Consider the following 23580-nt stretch of genomic DNA (forward strand, 5'->3'; position numbering starts at 1 on the left):
GATTTAGAGGAACAAGGTTCTGTCCTAAAGTTCTATCCAAGTGAGTATGGTGTGAGATAAAGCTTGCCATGTTAAGAAATACCAAGTGTTGGCAAGAATGCAGAGAAAAAGGAACCCTTGTGCACTGTTGGTAGAAATATAAATTGGTACAGCTACTGTATAAAATGGTACGGAGGTACCTCAAAAAATTAAAGATAGAAATAACACATAATCCAATAATTATACACCACTGGGTATTCACTCAAAGAAAACAAAAGCACAAATATGAAAAGACATATGGACCTCAATGTTTACTGCAGCATTATTTACAATAGCTAAGATACAAGCAACCTAAGTGTCCATAGCCAAAAAAAGGGTGAGATTTTGCCATTTGTGACAACATGGATGGACCTAGAGATATGGCTAAGTGAAGTAAGTCAGAGAAAGGCAAATACCAGACGATTTTTCTTAAGTGCAGAACCCAAAAAACAAATAAACAAAAGAAAGCAGAATCAGACCTATACACAGAACAAACTGACGGTTTTCAGAGGGGAGGTCAGTGGAGCGGGAGGTGGGCAAAATGGGTGAAGTCAAGTGATGAGATACAGGCTTCCAGTTATGTAATGAATAAGTCACAAAAATAAAAGCACAGGGAATATAGTTAATGGTACCATAATAGCACTGCATGGTGAGAGATGGTAATTGTACTTATAGTGAGGATAGCATAACACAGAGCTGTTGAAGCACTATGCTGTACACCTAAAACTAAAGTAACATTGTGTCAACTATGCTCTATTTTTAAATAAGAATGAAAAAAAAAAAAAACCAACCCCAAACCCTTGTCATCTTAGAGTTTTACCTAAAACATTTTAGTCTGTATTCAGGGAGAGGATTATAGCAGGTCTTAATGTACTCTGAAGACTATAGTGCTATACATTTAGTTCTATAGTAAAAGCTTCATTTGAAAGAGCATATGCATTTTATACTAGCACAGCTGACCCTTGAGAAACACAGGGGTTGGAGTTTGAACCTGTGCAGTTGAAAAACCATGCATAACTTCTGAGTCCTCTAAAACTTAATCACTAAAAGTCTATTGCTGACTGAAAGCATTACTGATAACATAAACATATTTTGTATGTTGACTGTATTATATACTGTATTCTTAAAGTAAGCTAGAGAAAGGAAAACTTATTAAGAAAATCATAAGGAAAGAGAAAATACATTTACAGTACTGTACTATAAAAAAAAATCTGCATCTAAGTGGACCTGTGCAGATCAAACCCGTATTGTTCAAGGGTCAACTGCAGTCTCTTATGCCAAAAGGACTCTCTGGTTTTAAGACAGTTTCTAAAATGGCTGTACATGATACTGATTCATGATAGCAAGATAGGAAGAGCCTATCATGTAATGAAAGTACTGTTCTAAGTGTTGGGAATACAGCAGTTAAGGACCGATAATGTCCTTACTGTCATGAAACTTACATTTTAATGGGCCAGAGATAATAAACACTGAACAAATAAGAGAATTTCAAATAATGTCAAGTATATAACTAGACCAAGATAAAATAAAAGTAGGGTAACAGGATTCTGAGATTGCTGGGTATGGGTTAATGTTACATAGGTTTATTCTGTGCAGTTCATAGTGAGAACATGTCATTTAGGCTGAGATGTGAATGATAAAAGCTACCAAAGGAATGGGGAAAGGACATTCCAGGCAGAGGGAAGAGCAAAGTCTGTGGAAGAAAAAGGGGTGCTTTGAGAGAAACAGAAGGTAAAGTGGTCATAATACATAAATGGTAAAAGAAGGAGGAGGACACATTCAACAAATACAAATTCTATGATTGAAAAAGTACTGCCAAGTTGATTATTTAAATTTATATTGATCCATATTTTCAATTACAGGCTGAAAACGAAGAAATTTATGTATAATTGACTTAACTTATTTTTGCTTTCAGAATAATGTTAGCTTAAATTCTGAAACAAGAACACTGTCTCCAAATCAAAAAGAATAAATTCTACTGAAGGCTTTTATTACTTATTTAATAATAACACTAGCACATATATTTGGCATGATAAAGTTATACCACAACTATATTAAGAGCACAATCCTTTCTGCCAGTATGAAATTGATGTGAAATAAAAGGACCACCTAAGGAGAAATTCACACTAGTAAACAGACATGTCATTAAGGTATTGTTTAAAGAAAGTGCACTAAAACCCTGGCACTTAGCCCAAAGAAGCAGATGTGCCATCTATCAAGGTAAAGATTAAATGTATTAACTTTTGCTGGCTTTGATCACTGCTGTATTGTTTATTATTATCTGACAGAAAACAGCTTATACAGATAGTTGCTATATTACTTGTTCTTGCGATAGAGAAGTAAGCAATTACTTCAACAGTTTCGAGATCTCGATATTAATAAAACATGAATGTACTGCATAACACGAAAATAAACAGAGGCAATTTATATTCCTTTCTAAAAGACTTTATATTAACATATTTCATCATTACTTTTGCATTTGCTGTTCAAATCAATTTGTTATATCTATATTTTGAGAGTTAAAGTAATTTTCATTACCTACTCTCATGCATTAGCAATAAATAAAATTTACCAGAGAAACATTCAGATAATCTACAAAACAAAACAAAAAATCCATGCCCTTTAAATATGTTCTTCTAATTTGAGAAGAATTGCTAGATTTGTTCAGTAAAATTTCAAATACAAGATGTTACATACTTAGGTGTCCTAAATAATGACCACAGAAATGAAACAGTTATTCAATTAATTAATGTAAACGTGCTTTTACTCTATGCTGTAGTTTTTAAAATTGAGGTCACATATGATCTTACTCATATGTGGAATTTAAGAAAGAAAACAAAACAAATGAGCAAAGGGGAAAAAAAGAGACAAACCAACAAACAGTTTCTTAACACATAGAGAATACACTGATGGTTACCAGAGGGGAGATGGGTGGGAGCTTGGGGGAACAGGTGATGGGGATTAAAAAGTACACTTATCACGATGAAAAAAAAATGAATTGAGGTATAATTGACATATGGCATATTAATTTCTGGTATACAACATAATAATCTGGTATTTATATATAATGAAATAGCACCATAATATATCTAGTTTTTCCATCACCATAAGGTTACATAATATGCAAATACAATGTTACTGACTATAGTCACCATGCTATATATTATATCCCCATGACTTACTTATTTCATGTCTGAAAATTTGTACCTCTTAATCTCCTTCTCCCATTTTACTCATCTTTCCCAACCACTCTCCTCTGGCAACCACCCATCTGTTCTGTACATCCAGGAGATTTGTTTTGTTTGATTGTGTTTTGTTTTTTAGATTCCACGTATAAGTAAAATCATACAGTATTTGTCTTTCTCTGGCTGACTTATTTCATTAAGCATAAGGATATCCTTAAGGTCCATCCATGTTGACACAAATGGCAAGACTGCCTTATCATGGCTGAGTAACACTGCATCACATATACATACCACTTCTTCATTCATCTCCTGATGAATATTTTAGTTGCTTCCATATCTTGGCTATAGCTATGCTGCTAAGACAGAGGGGTTCACATATCATATCTTTTTGAATTAGTGTTTTTATTTTCTTGGGATACTCAGAAGAACTGCTGAGTAGTAGGTATGGGTATGTGGTGTTTCATACCATAGTGGCCTGAAAAGCTGTTTGATATGATTCCAATCTTCTTAAATTAGAGAATATCCTGGAGAATGTTCCATGCACACTTAAGAAGAATGTGTATTCCGCTTCTTTTGAATGGAATACCTGTATATACACCCATTAAGCCTATCTGGTCAATTTTTTTTTTTTTTAAAGATTTTATTTATTTATTTGGCAGAGAGAGTGAGCACAAACAGACAGAATGGCAGGCAGAGGCAGAGGGAGAAGCAGGCTCCCTGCCGAGCAAGGAGCCCGATGTGGGACTTGATTCCAGGACGCTGGGATCATGACCTGAGCTGAAGGCAGCCGCTTAACCAACTGAGCCACCCAAGCGTCCCTGGTCTAATTTTTTTTTAAGGCTGACATTTACTTATTGGCCTTCTGTCTGGATGGGCTCTCCACTGATGTTAAGTGGGTTACCATGCTGGGGTAAGGTTTTTTTTTGTAAGAACATGTCTCTAACTCTCCTGTTCCACGGTGACCTTTTTATCCTTTGGTGTAGACGACCTGTTCAACTAGTTTTCAGATCTTTTTCAGAGGGCTTTGACCCATATGCAGCTACAGATTTGGTGTGAGTTTAGGGTCTTTCTACATCCCCATTGTCTCTATGTTGTTAATTTAATTTGATTGTATCAATTTAATAGCTCTATGAATTATCAAGTTTACTGTTTTATTTCTATGATCAGCATAAAGAACCCTGTTTTGGCTTAGGATGTTGACCTTTATAATCTTACATTAAAAAAAAAAATCAGCAGCATATCTATCCTAACATGCTCTTTTTCTTGTTTTCTTAATTAATGAATTGATCATCCAAAAATTTTCCAAACATTTAAGGAAAAAATTGTAGTATTCCAAAAGTGTTCCATAAATTCAGCAAGTTGAGTTAGAGAGAAAGTATCTGAAAACTTTAAAAGCAGGTTTGCTCAACAATTTCAGGAATACAGACTGTACATATAGTAAAAGAAATAAGTCTAGTCTCTTGCAATAGGAAACTATGTTTCAGTGTTAGAAGAGACCTGAAGAAGACAAAAAGAAAAACAACATGCCTTCTATTGCCTTTTTTCACATTCAGTGTCTCTTAAAGGCTTTGTCATTCAGACTTGATTATCCAAATATTAGAATAGTGAATCAGAACTTTGGTTTGGTAAGTATGATAGTGATATTGCCAGAGGTTTATTATGTCCACTTTATAAAATTACCTCTAACTTTACAAATCTAGGGAGGTATATAGTGGATAAAGTACTTCTAAGATTTGGTTCCCTATGCCTAGTGACTGCTAGAAAGAGAAGCAGAAAGTTCATCCAGGTCTAAGGGAATCATGGTCTGTGTACACTCTAACGTGTTTAATTTGTGTAACAGAATTTTACCTTCATGTAGAATATCCTTTTCATAATTATTAGCCTCAACTTGAATAACAATCTTAAATATAACCTTTTCTTACACCTGAGGTAGGTAGATAGGTAGGATGTAATGGTACCATGTGACTTATCACACTCGTATTTCAGGTTCTACTTGTGCAGACAGACAGGTTTTCTACCTTAAACTAATATCAATTTCCTTCCTTAAACATCAAGCATCTCAGAATAATTTTTTTCTATTGCCATTGATTTTGCATTTTCTATCTACTCCTCTTTAGCCTTTTGCTCTGTGGAACTGGTCTCTACTACTCTTTTCAAAGTGCTTCTGTAATGGTTCCCAAAGACCTACAAAATTTAAGGAGTTCTCTACTCTGTTGCTATCCTAAAGAGTTTGATATTAAACACTTCCTCATTGTTGCTCTTTTCTTCCCTAGATTCCATTATCCTGTACTCTCTGGGCTTTCCTCATTTTGACCTCTTAAATGCAACTGTTTTCTAAGATCTTATCCTTCTTCACTCTACAGTCTACCCTTTAGGTCACATACTCTCATGACTTAATTATTACCTCTATCAGGATGCTTCCTAATCCTGGCTATATTCTTATCTCCAGACAGTTGCTTGCTACACTTCTCTATCTCTACAGGGTGTCCCAACAGCTTATAAAGGTCAGATTTCCAAGCTCAGAGTTAAGGTGTATTATTTTTTTTTTTAAAGATTTTATTTATTTTATTTGACAGAGAGAGAGATCACAAGTAGGCAGAGAGGCAGGCAGAGACAGAGGGGGAAGCAGGCTCCCTGTTGAGCAGCAGCTTAATCCACTCAGCCACCCAGGCGCCCAGGCGCCCCAGAGTTAAGGTATTTTTCAACCCAGTTGTCCTTTGCATTCTCCTTCAAATGAGGCAAACTAACATTGAGGAAAGAGCAAGGCTTTGGAACTGAATAGATTTGGTTAAGTGTCAATGTTCTCATCTTTAAAATGGGGATATTACTACTTAACCTTGTAGGCTGCTGTAAAGATGTAATAATGTAACATATACCTTGAACATAACCAATCCTCAATAAGAAGTCATCTTATTTTCTCTTAGATCAATTAGTACTATCATTATTCCTAGTTAGGCTAGCTGGAAAAAGGAGTAATCTCTGATTTCTCCTTTTTCCTAATCTCTCCAATCCAGCCAGAAACTAGGTTCTACAGAGCCTATTCCACAGCATGTCCCAATTATATTTCCAACTTTTCAATCAGTTGTAAATTGGATTACTCTAAAGCTTAACAAACTTCCTGCCTCCAATCTCTTTTCTATTAATTCAGCTTTCATACTGCAGTCAGAGATGAATTTTGGAGCACTGAAGCGCTGCAATCTCCTTAACTGCCTGATGGTTTCTCCTGACAGCGGTGTTCAGTTCACATTAGGGGATTCTGCCTCTTAGGTCTTTGTTCACATTCCAACCATACAAGAACAGCAGCAATGTTTTTATAGTGGTCTATATTTTATAAAGTTTGTTTCCCCAAGAGATAAATAATAATGGTTATTTAATCACTGTTGATGCTAAATAGAGCAATATGTTTATTTTTGCTTTCCTTAGTCTGAATGAAATGGAATTTAAAGATAAATTTATGATGAGTATCCTATACTTCCTTTCCTGCTTGCTTTTTGAGTATTTTTTAACCTGAGTTCCCGAGTAAGAGCCATAATATCTAGAAATAATATCTAGAAATCCCACCCCCCCCCAGTCTATTCAGAAGTACCTTTAAATTCTCAGCAGAATTCCAGGCTTCTTTTATTACCTAGTTTTATACAACTGTAAACTTTATCCATACTGTTCCTTTGTAACAAGTAGATTTGCTAACATTTATTCACAATGATGTTGTAATGAAACAATTCTTTTCTTTTTTTTTTTTTTTAAAGATTTTATTTATTTATTTGACAGAGAGTGATCGCAGGTAGGCAGAGAGATAGAGAGAAGGAAGCAGGCTCCCTGTGGAGCAGAGAGACAGATTTGGGGCTCGATCCCAGGACCCTGGGATCATGATCTGACCTGAAGGCAGAGGCTTTAACCCACTGAGCCACCCAGGTGCCCCTGAAACAATTCTTTTTAAAAAGATTTTATTATTTATTTGACAGAGAGAGAGAGAGAGATCACAAGTAGGCAGAGAGGTAGGCAGAGAGAGAGAGAGAGAAGGCTTCCTGCTGAGCACAGAGCTCGATGAGGAGCTTGATTCCAGGACCCTGAGATTATGACCTGAGCCGAAGGGAGAGGCTTAACCCACTGAGCCACCCAGGTGTTCTGGTAATGAATAATTTATATTTTTTCAAACCTATATCTCTTACATATGACATGTTTGAATTTATGAAACCTTCCAAATATTCTTTAAGCAGTCACATAGTATAGTTTTCTCTATAGCTTTCTGTTTCTTTTAACTTCTACCACTTTGACAAAATGAATCCTGTAAGATTACTATCTGTTTTTCTAAACAGTAAATGAAACTTCAAGTATCTAAAGGTATACTTCAGGCAACTTCAATCCTCTGGAACCCTCCAGCTTTCTTACTTAAGTTGCAAACCCATAAGAAAGATCTTTTCAGCACTTGAAACAGTCGTCATGAGGGGCATATAATAAAATATTTATTATGAAGATTTCTCAGAATTTATAGTTTTATATATTCTAAAGCAGTGCTGTCCCACAGAAATATAATGGAGCTACATAAGTAATTTTAGGTTTTCTAGTAGCTGCAAAGAAACAGAAGAACATGAATTAATATCCCAACATTATTACTTCATCATGTATTCAATATAAAAATTGAGATATTTTACATACATTTTTCTTCAAAATCCAGTGTGCATTTTACATTCACAGCATCTTCACTGTAAATACCTGATCTGTGTTAAGATTTTATAAAATTTACAACTGAAAAAGTAGATCCATATACCTAGCTTGCTTCAAACATATGCGAAAATCTTCCAATATCTGAAGTAAATGTCAGGTTTTAAATTTAAATTTTATATTAATTAAAATTTAGAAACTCAACTTTCTTAGACACAAACCATATTTCAGGGGCTCGGTAACCACATGTGGCTACTGGCTACATTACTGGACAGTGCAAATATAGATTCTGTACTTGATACATAATTCTAGCAAACTTTGTTGCCTGTTTTCCCAGTGCACTGGAGACTAGAAGAAAAACTAGATGACTGGAACTGACAGAAAGATCAACTGTTCATTCCTACTGATACCAGTGATAATGAACTATTATTATCCTAACAATGAGGACAAAAATCAGAAATACAAATTAAAAGCTTGAAAGTCTAAGGCCATTCAGTGTAAGGGTAAGTAACTCATGCCCTTAATAGACTCTAAAAGTCTAACTAGCCCATCACTATGAAACTGACCTTCATAATGATAATCCTGAGCTGTCAAAAAAAGAGGATAAATTATGCACATTATTAACTACTTTGAAAAGATGGAGATATATGTATTCTTGAAGGGCTTATCAAAAAAGTTACAAATGTTAAAAATTTAATCATGTTAAAAAGGTAAGCCTCAATTTAAAAAATCATTTATATGAAACATGTCATTGTCTGATACTGCCAATTAAGTACATATTAATGTTACTTCTATAAATTCTAACTTCTGTCATGACAGGTTTCAGCAAGATGTCTTCTTTAGTTTGTGTTGGAAAATTTGTTATTTTATGACTTTATAGACTTTGATCATTAATCTTTCTAGTATGTTAATAGTCCATAAGTCCTAGCTTTATCCAGCTGCATTGGGATATACCTGACATAAGATGTACAAGCATGATGGTTTGACTTATTAAGAAATGATTATGCAGTAAGTTTAGATAATATCTGTCATCTCATACACATGCAATAAAAAGGAAAAGCAAAAAAAAAAAAATGTTTCCTCCTTGTTATGAGAATCCCAGGAGCTACTCTTTTAATGACTTTCCTATGCACCACACAACAGTGTTAACTATGGTTGTCATGTTGAACATTATACGCCTAGTACTTATTTATCTTCTCACTGGAAGTTTGTACCTTTTGACCACCTTCCTCCCATTCCCATTCCCCCCAACCCTGCCTCTGATAACCACAAATCTGATCTTGTTTTTTTTAAAAGATTTTATTTATTTATTTGACAGATAGAGATCACAAGTAGGCAGAGAGGCAGGCAGAGAGAGAGAGAGAGGAGGAAGCAGACTCTTCGCTGAGCAGAGAGCCTGATGTGGGACTCGATCCTAGACCCTGGGAACATGACTGAGCGAAAGGCAGAGGCTTTAACCCACTGAGCCACCCAGGTGCCCCTCTGATCTACTTTTCTATGAGCTTGTTTTTTTGTTAGAGTTCACACAAAGACCGACCATATAGTATTTACCTTTCCATGAATCCCATTTTTTTTTTTAAGATTCATTTACTTATTTGAGAGAGCAAGTGAGCGAGCAAGTGAGCACACATGACCGTGGGGGAGGGGCAAGGGGTGAGGGAAAGAAAAAATCTCAAGCAGACCTCACACTGAGCACAGAGCCCAATGCAGGGTTCAATCCCGTGACACTGAGATTGCGACCTGAGCTGAAACCAAGAGTTGGACAATTAACTGACTGCCACCCAGGGACCGTACCATGAGTCCTATTTTTAAAACCTCACCTCCTATTATTTCAGTTCAGTGTGTTTCATGAAGTGCCCCTAACCACACAAAAATCCAAATTTATCTGTTTTGGTGTGAGGGTATTTTTTTTTTATGTATTTTAGGATATTTTCTAGAATTTTATACCTATACACTGATTTGAAAAATTGAAGCTAGTCTATGGTTATGCTGAACTCATTCCCTTCTAATATTCTAGAATTCAATCCCTATGATTGTATACTGGGTTCTTTTTCCTTAAACAAAAGGTAAAAAAAAAAAAAATCTTAACTGGCTTTCACATAACCAATTCAGCAGATTAATCAATGCTCTCTCCTCCCCCTGTAGAACTCCACGGCAGATATTCACAGAAAGCTCTTGGCAAATTTCAAGTATGCTTGCACACTCCTTCTCTCAGCAGCTGAGCTCAACGTTTGTTTAGTTAAAGTCTTTTCTGTTTCCAAACCAATTATGATCATTGCACTTGTTACTGTAATTACTTAATTTTATTAAATATTACTGTGAAGTAACAGAGTTTTCTGGAAACACCAGAAAGCTGGAGAAATGTGCTTGTTTTTTAAAAGATCTTATTTATTTATTTGTGCGAGCACACAAGTAGGGGGAGTGGCAGAGGGAGATGGAGAAGCAGGGCCCTGGTATCAAAACCTGAGCAAAGGCAGACACTTAACTGACTAAGCCACCCAGGCGCCCTGCTGGAGGAGAAGTTAACTACACGGGGACACTGGGACATTGGTCTTCCTTTTTGGCTTAGGTGAGAATGTAGCTTCAAAGACAAGTAAATTTGGTGAAAAATCAGAAAAGCCTGAAATGGAAGCATTAAGCACAGAGACTGTGTAAGTCTTTTTTCTAAATGGTAATATAAACTCCACATATAAAAGCATAAAATTTAGTTTCTTAGATCTGCCAACCCAATACTGAAGTATGTGAGCCAGTATCACCTGCAGCTGCCAGAATCCATTAGAAACTGCAATGTCAAAAAAACCACGATGGGATATCCTGCACCTGTTCCTATTTTGGTAGTCAGCTTGATTCTCTGAGTTTATGAGCCTTGGTTAAACACAGAAGGGGGGTGGGTGCATGCACGCATGAATGAGAGAAAAAAGGGAGGAGGAATACTTTAGAGATTTCGTTATTAAGGCGAACTGCCAAAGAAAAAAGTTGCTTCTAATTAGGCTAAGATTGTAAAGAGTAGGAAAAATCACAAAGATCTTGAAGGATCCTACATTTAGACTGCTTCGTACCTGTCTTTACATTTTTTCCTGCACTTTAAACAAACTGGAAACTGCAGATGATAAATTATAGGCATACACAGGCAAGAAAAACAGGTGATTTCAATCAGTGGCTCCACTTCAAAGAAAAGGCCTTGGTTCTGGGACGCCTGGGTGGCTCAGATGGTTAAGCATCTGCCTTTGGCTCAGGTCATAATCTTGGGGTCCTGGGACTGAACCCTGCATTGGGCTCTCTGCTCATCGGGGAGTGGCTTCTCCTTCTTGCTCTCCCTCTCTGCGCATGTGTGCATGCACTCTTTCTCTCAAATAAATAAATAAATAAAATCTTCAAAAAAAGAGGCCTTGGTTCTAAAATGGATGTGCATTTAAGTTAATTAACTAAAATGTCTGTTATTAGGTATCTTTATTTATTTATTTATTTATTTTTTAAGATTTTATTTTTATTTATTTGACAGAGAGAAATCACAAGTAGATGGAGAGGCAGGCAGAGAGAGAGGGAAGCAGGCTCCCCGCTGAGCAGAGAGCCCGATGTGGGACTCGATCCCAGGACCCTGGGATCATGACCCGAGCCGAAGGCAGCGGCTTAACCCACTGAGCCACCCAGGCGCCCCTAGGTATCTTTATTTTTAAAAATTATTCCCCCTTTAACAGATTCTTTAACTGAACTACTGATAGTGGCCACACCGGGCAAGACAGGTTCTACTACACTTTAAGCTAAAACACTGAGAACTGCATCTGCTACTTTATTGTCCACTCACATAGATGTTCATGTCATTTACCTTAGTTTCCCCCAAATGCTTAGATTTATACATTCTTTATACCCTCTTCCAGATAATTTCTATAATGTTAAATAAGCCTACTTTTTATTGGATCTCACTGTTTTATAAATTTATTCTCTGGTTAGAACCTTTTGCTGTGTTCTTTGTAGTTTTGGAGACAGTTTCTTGTATATAAAACCACATATCTCAGTAATTGAATTTGCAAAGCCTGTAGAATGACTCCTTATCAAAGGTGTTTACTGAGGCATAGCTTGTACACAATAAAATGCACTTGTTTAAATACACAGTTTGAGTTGTAACGAATATATACACCCATGTCTCTACCATCTTAATCAAGGTCTGTAATATTTCTAGCACTTCAAGAGATTCCCTTATGGAAGCTGCAGTCCATCTGTAGTCAATTCCTTACCCCCTCTCAGCCCCAGGGAACCAATGATCTGCTTTCTGTTAGCAAAGATATATATTCCTTTTCTAGAATTTCATATCAAAGGAATCACACTGTAAGTACAGTTCTTCTTTCACTTCATTTATCCATGTTGTTGTACCTACTGATAATTTGTTCCCTTTTTTTGCTGAGTAGTACTCTACTGTATGGATACGATTTCTTTAGTCACTTGATGAACACTTAGGTTGTTTCCAGTTTGGGGCTACTATGAATAAAATTGTTAAGAATAGTTATATACAGGTCTTTGGGTGAACATGTGTTTTCTTTTCTGTGACTAAATACATAGGACTGGAATTGCCACGTCATATGCTGAGTATACATCAAGAAGATGCCAATTTTGTTTTCCAAAATGTGATGCCATTTCATACTCCCACAAGCACTCTAAGAGAGTTCCATTTGCTTCATGTCTCAAACACTTAAAAAAAAAAAAAAGTCATAAAGTAGTCATTTATATAGGTACTCAGTAATTATCAATGGTAGTTCTAAGAAATTAGTATGTACCAAACGCTGTGTTATATATTTATCTACATGTTCTATTTTTTTCTCCACAAAACTCTCCAATACATTAAAAACACTTAACTCTGGAAAATACCTAATGGTTTATATGCAGAGGATTTTTAAAAAATATTTTACTTAGTTATTTGACAGACATAGAACACAAGCAAGGGGAGTGCGAAAGGGAGAAGCAGGATTCCTGCTAAGCAGGGAGCCCGATGCGGGGCTTGATCCCAATGACCTGAGCTGAAGACAGACACTTAATGACTAAGCCACCCAGGAGCCCCCTAGAGGTATTTTTTTAAAAAATATTACCATCAACATTCCTGGAATGGAGTGAAATTTAATAGTTGTATGCCTTACACTTGTCTTGGAAACATATTTTCATTTAAACATATTTTCAGCTTTTCAAATAATAGCCTTAGCAAATTCCTGGAAAATCTGCACCTATTTATACCTATTCGTAGCTTTTTCATTTTTTCCCCCATTCTTTTCTTTTTCTTTTAAAGATTTTATTTATGTATTTGACAGAGAGAGACACAGTAAGAGAGGGAAAACAAACAGGGGGAATGGGAAAGGGAGAAGCAGGCGTCCCGCTGAGCAAGGATGTGGGGCTTGATCCTAGGACCCTGGAATCATGACCTCAGCTAAAGGCAGACGCCTAACGACTGAGCCACCCAGGCCCCCCACCCCCCAATTCTTTATGAAGGCTTAAGTTTTAATTTTTCTTATTCCTTTTTTGGGGGTAGGGTGTTTAAGAATTTCTGAACATATCTATGAGACCCTATTATCTGCTGATATCATAAAATAAAACCCTAAAAAATGTAGATGCATAAGCCATTTCTCCCATAGGAATCTTTTTTTTTTTTTTTAAAGATTTTATTTGTTTATTTGACAGAGAGAGATCACAAGTAGGCAGAAAGGCAGGCAGAGAGAGAGAGAGAGAGAGAGAGAGGAGGAAGCAGGCTCCCTGCTGAGCAGAGAGCCAGATGCGGGACTCGATCCCAGGACCCTGAGATCATGACCTGAGCCGAAGGCAGCGGCTTAACCCACTGAGCCACCCAGGCGCCCCTCCCATAGGAATCTTATGCTCTGTTCCTTAACAGTTTCCTCAGTTGTATTATGGAAAATTAAACACTTTTGAATGTATAAATGATTTCTTGACATTTCATATGTAAGCAATGGATATAATTTTAATTTTTATGGAAATGTAAGATCACACAAGCATCCAACTGTTTTATGACAAACTGAGTAGAATGTACTTACCTTAAAAAATTCCTTTTTCTCAACCATCTCATTACCATCTGCATCCAGCATTTTAAAAGCAACATGAAACCCAGTATGGGGTTCTGCAATTAAGTGAAAAGTAAATAGTTATTTCAATGTTGGTGAAATGTAAATTGCTTACTGATTTACAGGTCTTCAAATTTGAAAAAAACTTCCAGAAATTATTATACAAGTGCCTAAACAGACAAAAAAATGATTTCTTATTATAACAATTTTCAAAGGCTGATGTATTTTCATGGCTGTGCTATTCTACTATTAAGTGCTCTACTTTTCAAAGCAAAACTAATTTGAGAACTTACTTCTTTAACTCTATCAGGGGCTTTCCTATATTCTTTTAGTAACTTGGCTACTTTCATACTGATTATTACTCGTTATTTCCCTTTCTCAGAGTAGGGATTTAAAAAAAATTTTATTTTGAAATAATTTTAGATATGTTTAGATGTGTTGTTAAGATAGTATAGTGAGTTCTCATATATCCTTCAGCCAGCTTCTTCTAATGTTAACATCTTCTATAACTATAGTATCATTGTCAAAACTAAGAAATGGACACTGGTAATAGTATTTTAAACTGAACTATAGACTTTATTTGGATTTCAAGTTTTTCCACTAATGCTAATTTTTCTACTTTACAATCAAATACAAGAAACCATGCTGCATTTAGTTGTTAGGTCTCCTTACTCTGCTCCAAGCTGTGAAAGTTTCTCATTCTTTCCTTGATTTTCATGACCAATCTGAAGAGTATTGATCAGGAATTTTGAAGAATGTATGATAAGGGGTTTTTTTTTTTAAACATGTGAAGGCTAATAAGTCTGATTCTCTTCTGTTCAAAAGTCTTTTAAGGAGACCGAGTTATGGGGAGCCACAGTCCAAAGGAAGCTGAAGGGCTAAACTAATTCACCAGTATCATTTTGTTGATATAGAAACTAAGGTAGCAATTATGCTTTAATGATAAAGACATAAATACCATACTTCCAAAACTTTGTTTGGTAAGAAGAGAGAATCCACGTGATCACTGAGAAAAACTGTGGGGTACTTACTAGTGAGAATTGTAAGCAAGAAAAGATACTCAGTATACGAAATTAGTCCTGAAAGAGATAAAATAAAAACATCAGAAGGTAAGTTTTGTTTTAAAAAAAAATTTTTTTTTTTACTTTATCTCTCTTTGGTTCAGTGGAAAACTTCTATACTAGAGAGTTAGTATAGTACTAGCACTTAAAAAAGATACTGTTTTTTCATCAGGTTACCATTACTAGTAAAAAAGGGGAATGGCTGTTGGCTAGCAAATAACAGGTATCCACTACAGGTTTTTATTTGCATGGCACTTCACACAATTTCTCCCCAAATTCCACTATTAATAACACCTCAAGTAAAGCAAATTTAAAAATTCAGTAGAGTAACAGAGATCTCAATATACAAAAGGTCAAACTATATTATTTAAAATGAGATTAAATCTTTGCAGCAGTAACTTGATTTTCCTTCGGAAAACCATTCCTTCCCCATTCTCAAACATGTAGTTTTGGTAGGACAATCATCCTTACCTTTGATGGTAGGTGCTAACAGGCCTAAGCCAATCATTGTACTCTAACTGAACTGGTGGAGAGATGGGCAAAAGGCTGACCCAAGCTAATGAGCAGGTTCCATTAGTCTGGCTGCAGTGACTAGTTCAGGGAAGGCCTTGACCTAAGCTGGGTCACTCTGAGTGGAATTTCTGATGAGAATGCTGAATCATTGACTTTATTTATTTACTTTTTTTGTCCTCCCCCATCCCCACTGGACTTTGATGATTTGAGAATGTTTCACTTAGGAATGTGAGGCAATGGAGAGAGTGCCTGGAACTGTCAGCCAGCCAGTGTTTAGGGCCTGAAAATTCAGCCAATCTTTAATTGGCAGGCCTGAAAGATGGATACTGGTGATGTCTGAGTCCTGAATTAAGTTGAACTTGAAGCTAGCTCTGTGTCTGGCCACTAGCTAGCTCTACATCTGCCCCTTTCTTGCTCAAATTGATAGTGCCTGGTTTTAGGTACTTGCAATGAAAAGAACAGAATATAAATATATAATATATAATATAAACATAGAAACAGTATCTTATAAATCATGGCTTCCTGATAAGCTAAAAATAATTCCCCCCCGGATCAAAAGTTTGATATAAGAGCAAAACACACAATTAAAAAATCTTCATCATGGAAAACTTTAATGATAAACAAAAGTAGAGAGAATATAGTAACTATATTATATAGATCAACTTCAGTAATTAATTCATGACAGATCTTGTTTTATCTATATCTCTTTTCACTCCCTTCCCCCCACTTCCCACTGGATTATTTTTTTTTAAGATTTTACTTATTTGAGAGAGAGAGAGAGATACGGTGCACATGCACAATGGAGCAGACGGGCAGAGGGAGGAGAAGCAGACTCCCTGCTGAGCATGAGCCCAACTCAGGGCTCTATTTCAGGACCTCGTGATCATGACCTGAGCTGAAGTTTGAGATCTGACAGATTGAGTCATCCAGGCTCCACTCCCCCACCCCCATCGGATTATTTTGAAACAAATCTCAATATATTATTTCATAGTAGAAAATTCAAGCTGTATCTCTAAAAAGACTTTTCCCTCCCTAAAATATATTTGGCACACCTAAAAAATTATCAATAATTCCTCAATATCATCAAACTCACATCACTTTTACAAATGTTTCAGAAAAAAATTTTTTCGAGTGTGCTCAAATCAGGATTCAAAAAAGTACCTTGCATTGCACTTGGTCAGAGGATCTCAAGTCACCTTTTTTAAAATTGTGGCAAAATACACATAACAAAAACTTCACCATTTTAGCCATTTTTAAATGTGCAGAGTAATGGTATTAAGTATTCAGTGTTTTGCAACCATTATCAGAACTTTTTAATCATCACAAATTGAAACCTCACAACCAAGAAACACTAACTCCATTCTTTACTGCCTCCAACCACTGTAACCTGTTTTCTGTCACTATGAGACTGCCTACTCTAGGGACCTCATATAAATGGAATCATACAGTATTTGTGCTTTTGTGTCTGGCTTATTTCACTTAGCATAGTGTCTTCAAGGTTCATCCACATTGTAGTATGTGTCAAAATTCCATTCCTTTGTAAGGTTGAAAAATATTCTACTATATGTATATACTACAATTTGTTTATCCATCCATCTGCTGATGGACAATCTGGGTTGTTTCTACCCAGCTATTGGCTACTGTGTTTTTTTTTTTTTTAAAGATTTTATTTATTTATTTGACAGAGATCACAAGTAGGCAGAGAGGCAGGCAGAGAGAGAGAGAGAGGGAAGCAGGCTCCCTGCTGAGCAGAGAGCCTGATGCGGGGCTCTATCCCAGGACCCTGAGATCATGACCTGAGCCGAAGGCAGAGGCTTTAACCCACTGAGCCACCCAGGAGTCCCTTGGCTATTGTGATTAATGCTGCTACAGACATTGGTATACAAGTACCTGTTTGAGTCTCTGCTTTTAATTCTTTTGGGTATTTACCCAAGGTGGAATTGCTCAATCATATGGTCATTCTATGCTTAATCTGAGGAACCTCCATACTTTTTTCAAAAGTGGTGGCACCATTTTACATTCCCACCACCAGTGCACAGAGGTTATAATTTTTCTTCAAATCCTTGCCAACACTTGTTTTTTTCTCCATAATAATGGTATTAAGAGGTATCTCACTATGGTTTCGATCTGCATTTCCCTAATGGTTAATGATGGCAAGCATCTTTTCACATGGAAATTAGTCAACTATCTTCTTTGGAGAAATGTCTATTTGAGTCTTTGCCCATTTTTAAATTGTTTTGTTTTTCCTTACTGAGTTATAGAAGTTCTTTATATATACTGGATTTTAAGCCCCTATATATGATTTGCAAATATTTTCTCCTTTCCTATGGGTTGTCTTTTTACTCTCTTCATAGTGTACTTTGATTCACAAGTTTTAAATTTTTCTTTTGTTCTTTTGTTTTTAACTATTTTTTGTTCTTTTTTTTAACTTTTTTTTTTTTTTTAAAGGTTCTATGTCCAGTGTACAGCCCCAATGTGGGGCCTGAATTCACAACCCTGAGATCAAGACCTGAGCTGTGATCAAGTCAGATGCTTAACCAACTGAGCCACCCAGATACCCTCCTCCACATCTTCCAACTTAATTTTTAAAGATGCCTGGTCATTTGACCTATAGAGTTGCTTAAAGTCTAGAATATTTTGCTAACTGCATCTTCTTGGTGTCATTTTACATGCTGCTCTAACTTTCATGTTTTCTATAAACTGTTACTTAGATCCAGAGGTATGTTGAGATTCAGGTTTGACTTTTGGCATGAATTTTTTTTTTTTTTAAAGATTTTATTTATTTATTTGATGGAGAGAGAGCACAAGCAGGGGGAGCAGCAGGCAGAGGGAGAGGGAGAAGCATACTCCCCAATGAGCAAGGAGCCCCACACAGTGCTTGATCCCAGGACTACAGATTATGACCTGAGCTGAAGGCAGATGCTTAACTGACTGAGGCACCTGGGCGCCCTTTTGGCAGGAATTCTTAATAGATGGTGCTGTATACTTTCATCAGGAGGCCAGAATAAAAATGCCTATAAAAAATGCTAAATACTACTGAAAGACAATGATAGTAAAAGTTACAGATTTTAGAAATATGTGAAATCATTTCTAGAGTTTAGATGATCAGAGATGTCCTAGAGGAAGTAATTCTAAAAATGGTCTTCAAAAATATAGATGAAAATTTTAATTAAGAGGTGTGGGATAACAGATGAAGCTGAATATGAAACCTAAATAAAAAATACGAAAATTAGGGGCGCCTGGGTGGCTCAGTGGGTTGAGCTGCTGCCTTCGGCTCAGGTCATGATCTCAGGGTCCTGGGATCGAGTCCCGCATCGGGCTCTCTGCTCGGCAGGGAGCCTGCTTCCCTCTCTCTCTGCCTGCCTCTCCATCTACTTGTAATTTCTCTCTGTCAGATAAATAAATAAAATCTTTAAAAAAAATACGAAAATTAAAAAATGAAATAACCTCTATGTGGAAGAAGCAACGGGAAATAAGGCCAATATGATACCCTAGACATGAGGAAAAAAGCCTGCAGAGGGTGATGGCAGAAGATTTGCCTTACTGGCTCCCAATCAAGTAACACATAGACTCAGGGCCCACGTTCACAGTAAGGCAGGTAAGGACTTTATATCTAGGTAACTCAACGTTTTAGTTACAAGTAACTTCAGGTACATATTTTAAATGACTTACAATTTTGTGCATTACCAACTTTTTGGTTGTTTTTACTGTGGAGCAGGTGTACTTCTTTTTAATAAAAAAGCCCACAGTACGTCTTCAGGTATTTTTCCCTAAAAAATATTCAGTGTTTATAAGGAGGGAGAAGAAATTAAATGTGTTTTGTCATTACCTTGTTACCTGAGAGAAGTACTCTAATGTAAGTTGAAGGATCAAAGTATTTCATTCCTTGGCAGACTCAAAAAAGCAAAGGATAGGTTTTTTTTCCCCCTTTCTAATTTTCAAAGGAATACAGCACCATGAAAAAATGGCCAAACTGCTAGATTGACATGGGCTTGGTGCCAAGAGGAGGCCTCACTCTTCTCTACACACAGGTACATGTCCTCTACAAGGGGACTTTGTGAAAAAGAAAATTCCAGTGTCATTCTTTGAAATGCTGACTTTAAAAGCTTGAATAAACAGAGTTGAGACAATGTAAAAATAGCACCTATACTCTCCAGATAGATTATAAACAACATAGTTCTACAACAGCATTCTAGGCACCTGCTCTCCGAAAATGCTTTTAAAGAAAACTGACACTTCAGAATATAGGAGAAACAGTTTAATGCATATATTTCTTATATTTAATTGTAAAGTAAATGCTGTTAAATGGCGATGTTTTAAAAGTGCATGTTAAATAGGTGAAGTATTTTAAATAATTACATTTAAAAATGTGTTAATGAATCTGTAAGGAAAGGCCATTAGAAGAGAGGACTAAATTCCTTTAGTATGCTTCTCTACAAATATTTTAAATTTGGAACCATTCTAAAATATGGCCTGCTACTGAATGCAATTTTGAGAACTCTGTTTCCCAAAGAGAAATTAACAAATCCATCATAAGAATAAACTTATATATCTTACAATGTATCTTTTAATTTATATTCAGTACATCCTTAAGGACTATATTATACTGAGAATTCTGTTAAAAAAATGCACAATAGTTATAACCTACATTTTTCTTTGTAATAATGTATGGTAGATGAGTTATTTTCTTATTTCAAGGATATACTATTATTTGCTAGTTAGCATATGGTATAAATTTTGATAGTTGTTTTACATGGTAAAATGGAATATTTTACACTGCTCCCAATGTAGCTAAATTTTATATTTTTTTCAAGTGACTTCATTAATATCAACAAAGAAGTATATGTAAAAAAGTGAATCTGTTGAATCTCTCCTATATAATGTTCATATCAGTGTCTTTTCTTTAAGCTGGAAATGTACATTTCAACTTATGTATTTCAGTTTCATAGAAAAACAGAAATAACTGTTGTTAAGATACTCTCCAAGATTTTTTTCTTGATCTGTTTCCTGTAAATTCTCTAGAGGTAGGGAGAAGAGAGGATGAATTCGATAAATACCTAATTGGCAAAAACAGGAAGACTTTGTTATCTGACTGCATCTGAAGGACTAAGTGGTAAAGAAAGAAAGGGTTCAAAGACATTTCCTGGGTTTTATTGAGGTGGGTGAAAAGCAGTACTACCAAATGAAACCAAGAAAAGAAGGTGCTGATTTAGGGAGAAGACAGTGAGTTCAGTTTGGGATATGATGAACTCAAGGAAACAGAGACCCACAAGCCGGCATCTGGCAGCTGGTTTGGATACAGAAGCCTGAAACTCAGAAGAGCATCCTGGGCTGGAGAAACTGAAGGCTATCTGAGAGTCAGCAGCAGTATTACATGGGCACTAAACAAGAGGAGGAGAACAGTAAGCAAACGACAGATCCTAGGGAGTATCAATGCTTAATGCGCAGGAGGAAGAGAAACCAACGACAGAAAGAGACGTTCCAAGAGAACTGGGATGTTGTTTCAAAGAATCCAAGAGAACTTGTGGCACATGAATTTGCCTAGTAATAATAAAAAGATCTTTCAGTGACACTTGATCTCAAGGCCCGGCGGAAAAGCATTATGTATGTTATTCCCACCATAACTGTCAAAATAGAGACTGTTACCTTTATTTTATAGGATAAAGTAGGTGTTAAAGAAACTTACAAATTCCAGGGCATACAGGAATTGTGAAGTTCCACACATTCGGCCTGTGACACTTCCCATCCTTAGGGACGGGTGCTCTTTCCCAGCTATAGCACAGCACAATAGATGTGTCCGAGGGATGGAGAATGTGAAGGGTTAGGACTGAGACCCCAGCCAGAGTAGAAGGCAAGCAATCACAGGAGAGCCCCACGTTAAGGGAAACTAGCATTTGGAAGAGTGGTGAGCTAGCAGTTCTTACTCTGCCCTTTCATGGCATTTAATTCTTCCTACGTATGCAGCCCTGCTGTTCCTCATTTCCCTGACAGCTGCTTAGTTTTCCTGTCATTGTTAAGTCACACTTTGAGTCCTGATTTCCCCACCAGCCTTTTATTGATGAAGGCTGTTCTTCCATATGCTCCTGTATGGTAGGAAGACAGGTTTAAAATTCTCCTCCTGCAGGTGCCCAGCGTGAATCATTTATTCCTTCTGACTGACTTTGAAATGAATGGTATCTATATTATTATCCTTGCAGTTACTTATTCCTCCTGGTTCCTCTTAAAGCCTCTTTCTCCCTTTCTCTCTAATCATCTCCTTTCCTTTCTTTTTCATACTAATAACCTAATGCACTTTGCCTAGAGGAAAAAATACCAAACTTTCTGCTGTGGCTTCCGCTTTCTATTTTTCTAATAGTGCATCACTAAGGGCCCTCCCCCCAGCCATCTAGAAATACTGACTTTAAATGCTTTTAGAAATCTTGGAAATGTACAATGCCCCTATTCATTCTGAGAATATAAATAGCTTTCCAGCTATGTAAGGAACAGGAAAAGAGTACTATCCAATAGGAAAATGTGTGAGTAGGCTGGTGAATTTATCTCCTTGACAGTTAAAAAGGTATATATATATAGAAAAAGAGACAGAAACAGACATATAGAATATATATGCCTGTAACTGAAAGTTAAAATAAGGAAGTTACTGATAATCCTCCTCAGCATCCTCTGAAAACAAACATTTATTTTATCTCCCTTATGGCAGAGAAGCAGTGATGCTGGTCAAGACATACAGAGTCACAGTGCTGCTCCTAGAAACCAGGACCACGATTTCCAGAAGGGGCCACACTCTAACAGAGTCCTGACGGAATTCCTCTCACAAAGATGCCTCTCTGATTCTTCATCTGCTGACAGCAAAACTGCTTCATGAACCTTGCTGCTGCAAGCAGAGGCTGAATGAAGAGAACAGTGCCCTCAATTTTAAGAAGAGAACAAAACCCATTTTAAAAAAAAAATTATTTATTTGTCAGAGAGAGAGAGAGGGAGAGCGAGCGAGCGAGCACAAGCATGCAAAGTGGCAGGCAGAGGCAGAGAGAGAGGCTGGAGCAAGGAGCGCGATGCGGGACTTGATCCCAGGAAACTTGGGATCACAACCTAGGCTGAAGGCAGTGGCTTAACCAACTGAGCCACCCAGGTGCACCAGAACAAAACCCTTTAAAATCCCTCCTTGACCCAAAAGAAGGGAATAAAGAAAATCTTCCATTATAACCTAAAAGCTCTACCACCATTTGCTATCTTCTCTATACCAAAGAAATGAACATTTGCTTACTGCTCTTTGAAATCTCAACTCCCACATTATACTTTAGGCCTCAAAATTATCGCCCTTCATTTGCAGGATGACCTCCCACTTCCTCTAGTTTGTTATGTCTTCCTTCCAATTCCATTATCTCCTGTGAGATAAATAGTTTCTCACTGCTTGCTAGGACTGATGAGTCAACCCCTTTATTCAAACTCTCCCCATCAGAATGACCTGTTTGATTTCCCCAGCTAAGGTGGTTCCGGTTAATTTCACCAAAGGAGACAGAGAAGAAACCAGTAGGATGGTAAGAAAACAAAACCAAGGAACTATGGGGTCCTAGAAACCAAAAGAAGAGACTGGTTTGAGGTGAGACCAGGTAATAGTGTTAGTACTGCTGGGGTCATGGGTGCCAAGAATACAGAATATCTTCACTGAATCTGACAACAAGGTTAGTGATGGTCTTGACAAGAGTGGTGTTGTTGGAGAATGGGTGCCAGACTGAAATGGGCTGCGGGATGACTGGGAGGTGAGGAAGTGAGCACAACACAAAATAAAGAGCTTGACTATGAAAAGGGAGTATGGAGAGAGCTGGATGTAGGGCCACAACAGGAATGTCTTTCCTTAAATATGGGAGATGTTGAAGTTATTATAAAGAGAGGAATGATACAGTGCCCTGAAAGAGAATATGGCAAGGGGAGGGAGTAATACTGGAGTGGAGAAGTCTTGGGAAGGCAACAAAAGAAGCCTGGAGCCTATACAGGGAGGCAGGACTATTTCTGCCACAGGAAACAATACTTCTGTAACAACGTGAAGGTGGGGAAGATGGACATAGTTGCAGGATGTGGAGGAAG

At 36.9% G+C, this 23580-nt stretch overlaps 1 protein-coding gene across 2 annotated transcripts in view; it reads right to left on the reverse strand.

Annotated features, from left to right (window-relative positions):
* Positions 1-23580, reverse strand: part of MICU2 (mitochondrial calcium uptake 2) — a 156596-nt gene that overhangs the window by 40342 nt on the left and 92674 nt on the right. For both annotated transcript variants that reach the window (XM_059377493.1, XM_059377494.1), the window contains 2 exons: positions 14956-15003; positions 13898-13980 (listed from right to left, as the gene is read on the reverse strand). In XM_059377493.1, coding sequence (XP_059233476.1) covers positions 13898-13980; positions 14956-15003 — 131 coding nt within the window. The remainder of the gene's footprint in view (positions 1-13897; positions 13981-14955; positions 15004-23580) is intronic.

This window comes from Mustela nigripes, chromosome 15 (genome assembly GCF_022355385.1).
Source record: "Mustela nigripes isolate SB6536 chromosome 15, MUSNIG.SB6536, whole genome shotgun sequence".
In the NCBI taxonomy this organism is placed as follows: Eukaryota; Metazoa; Chordata; class Mammalia; order Carnivora; family Mustelidae; genus Mustela; species Mustela nigripes.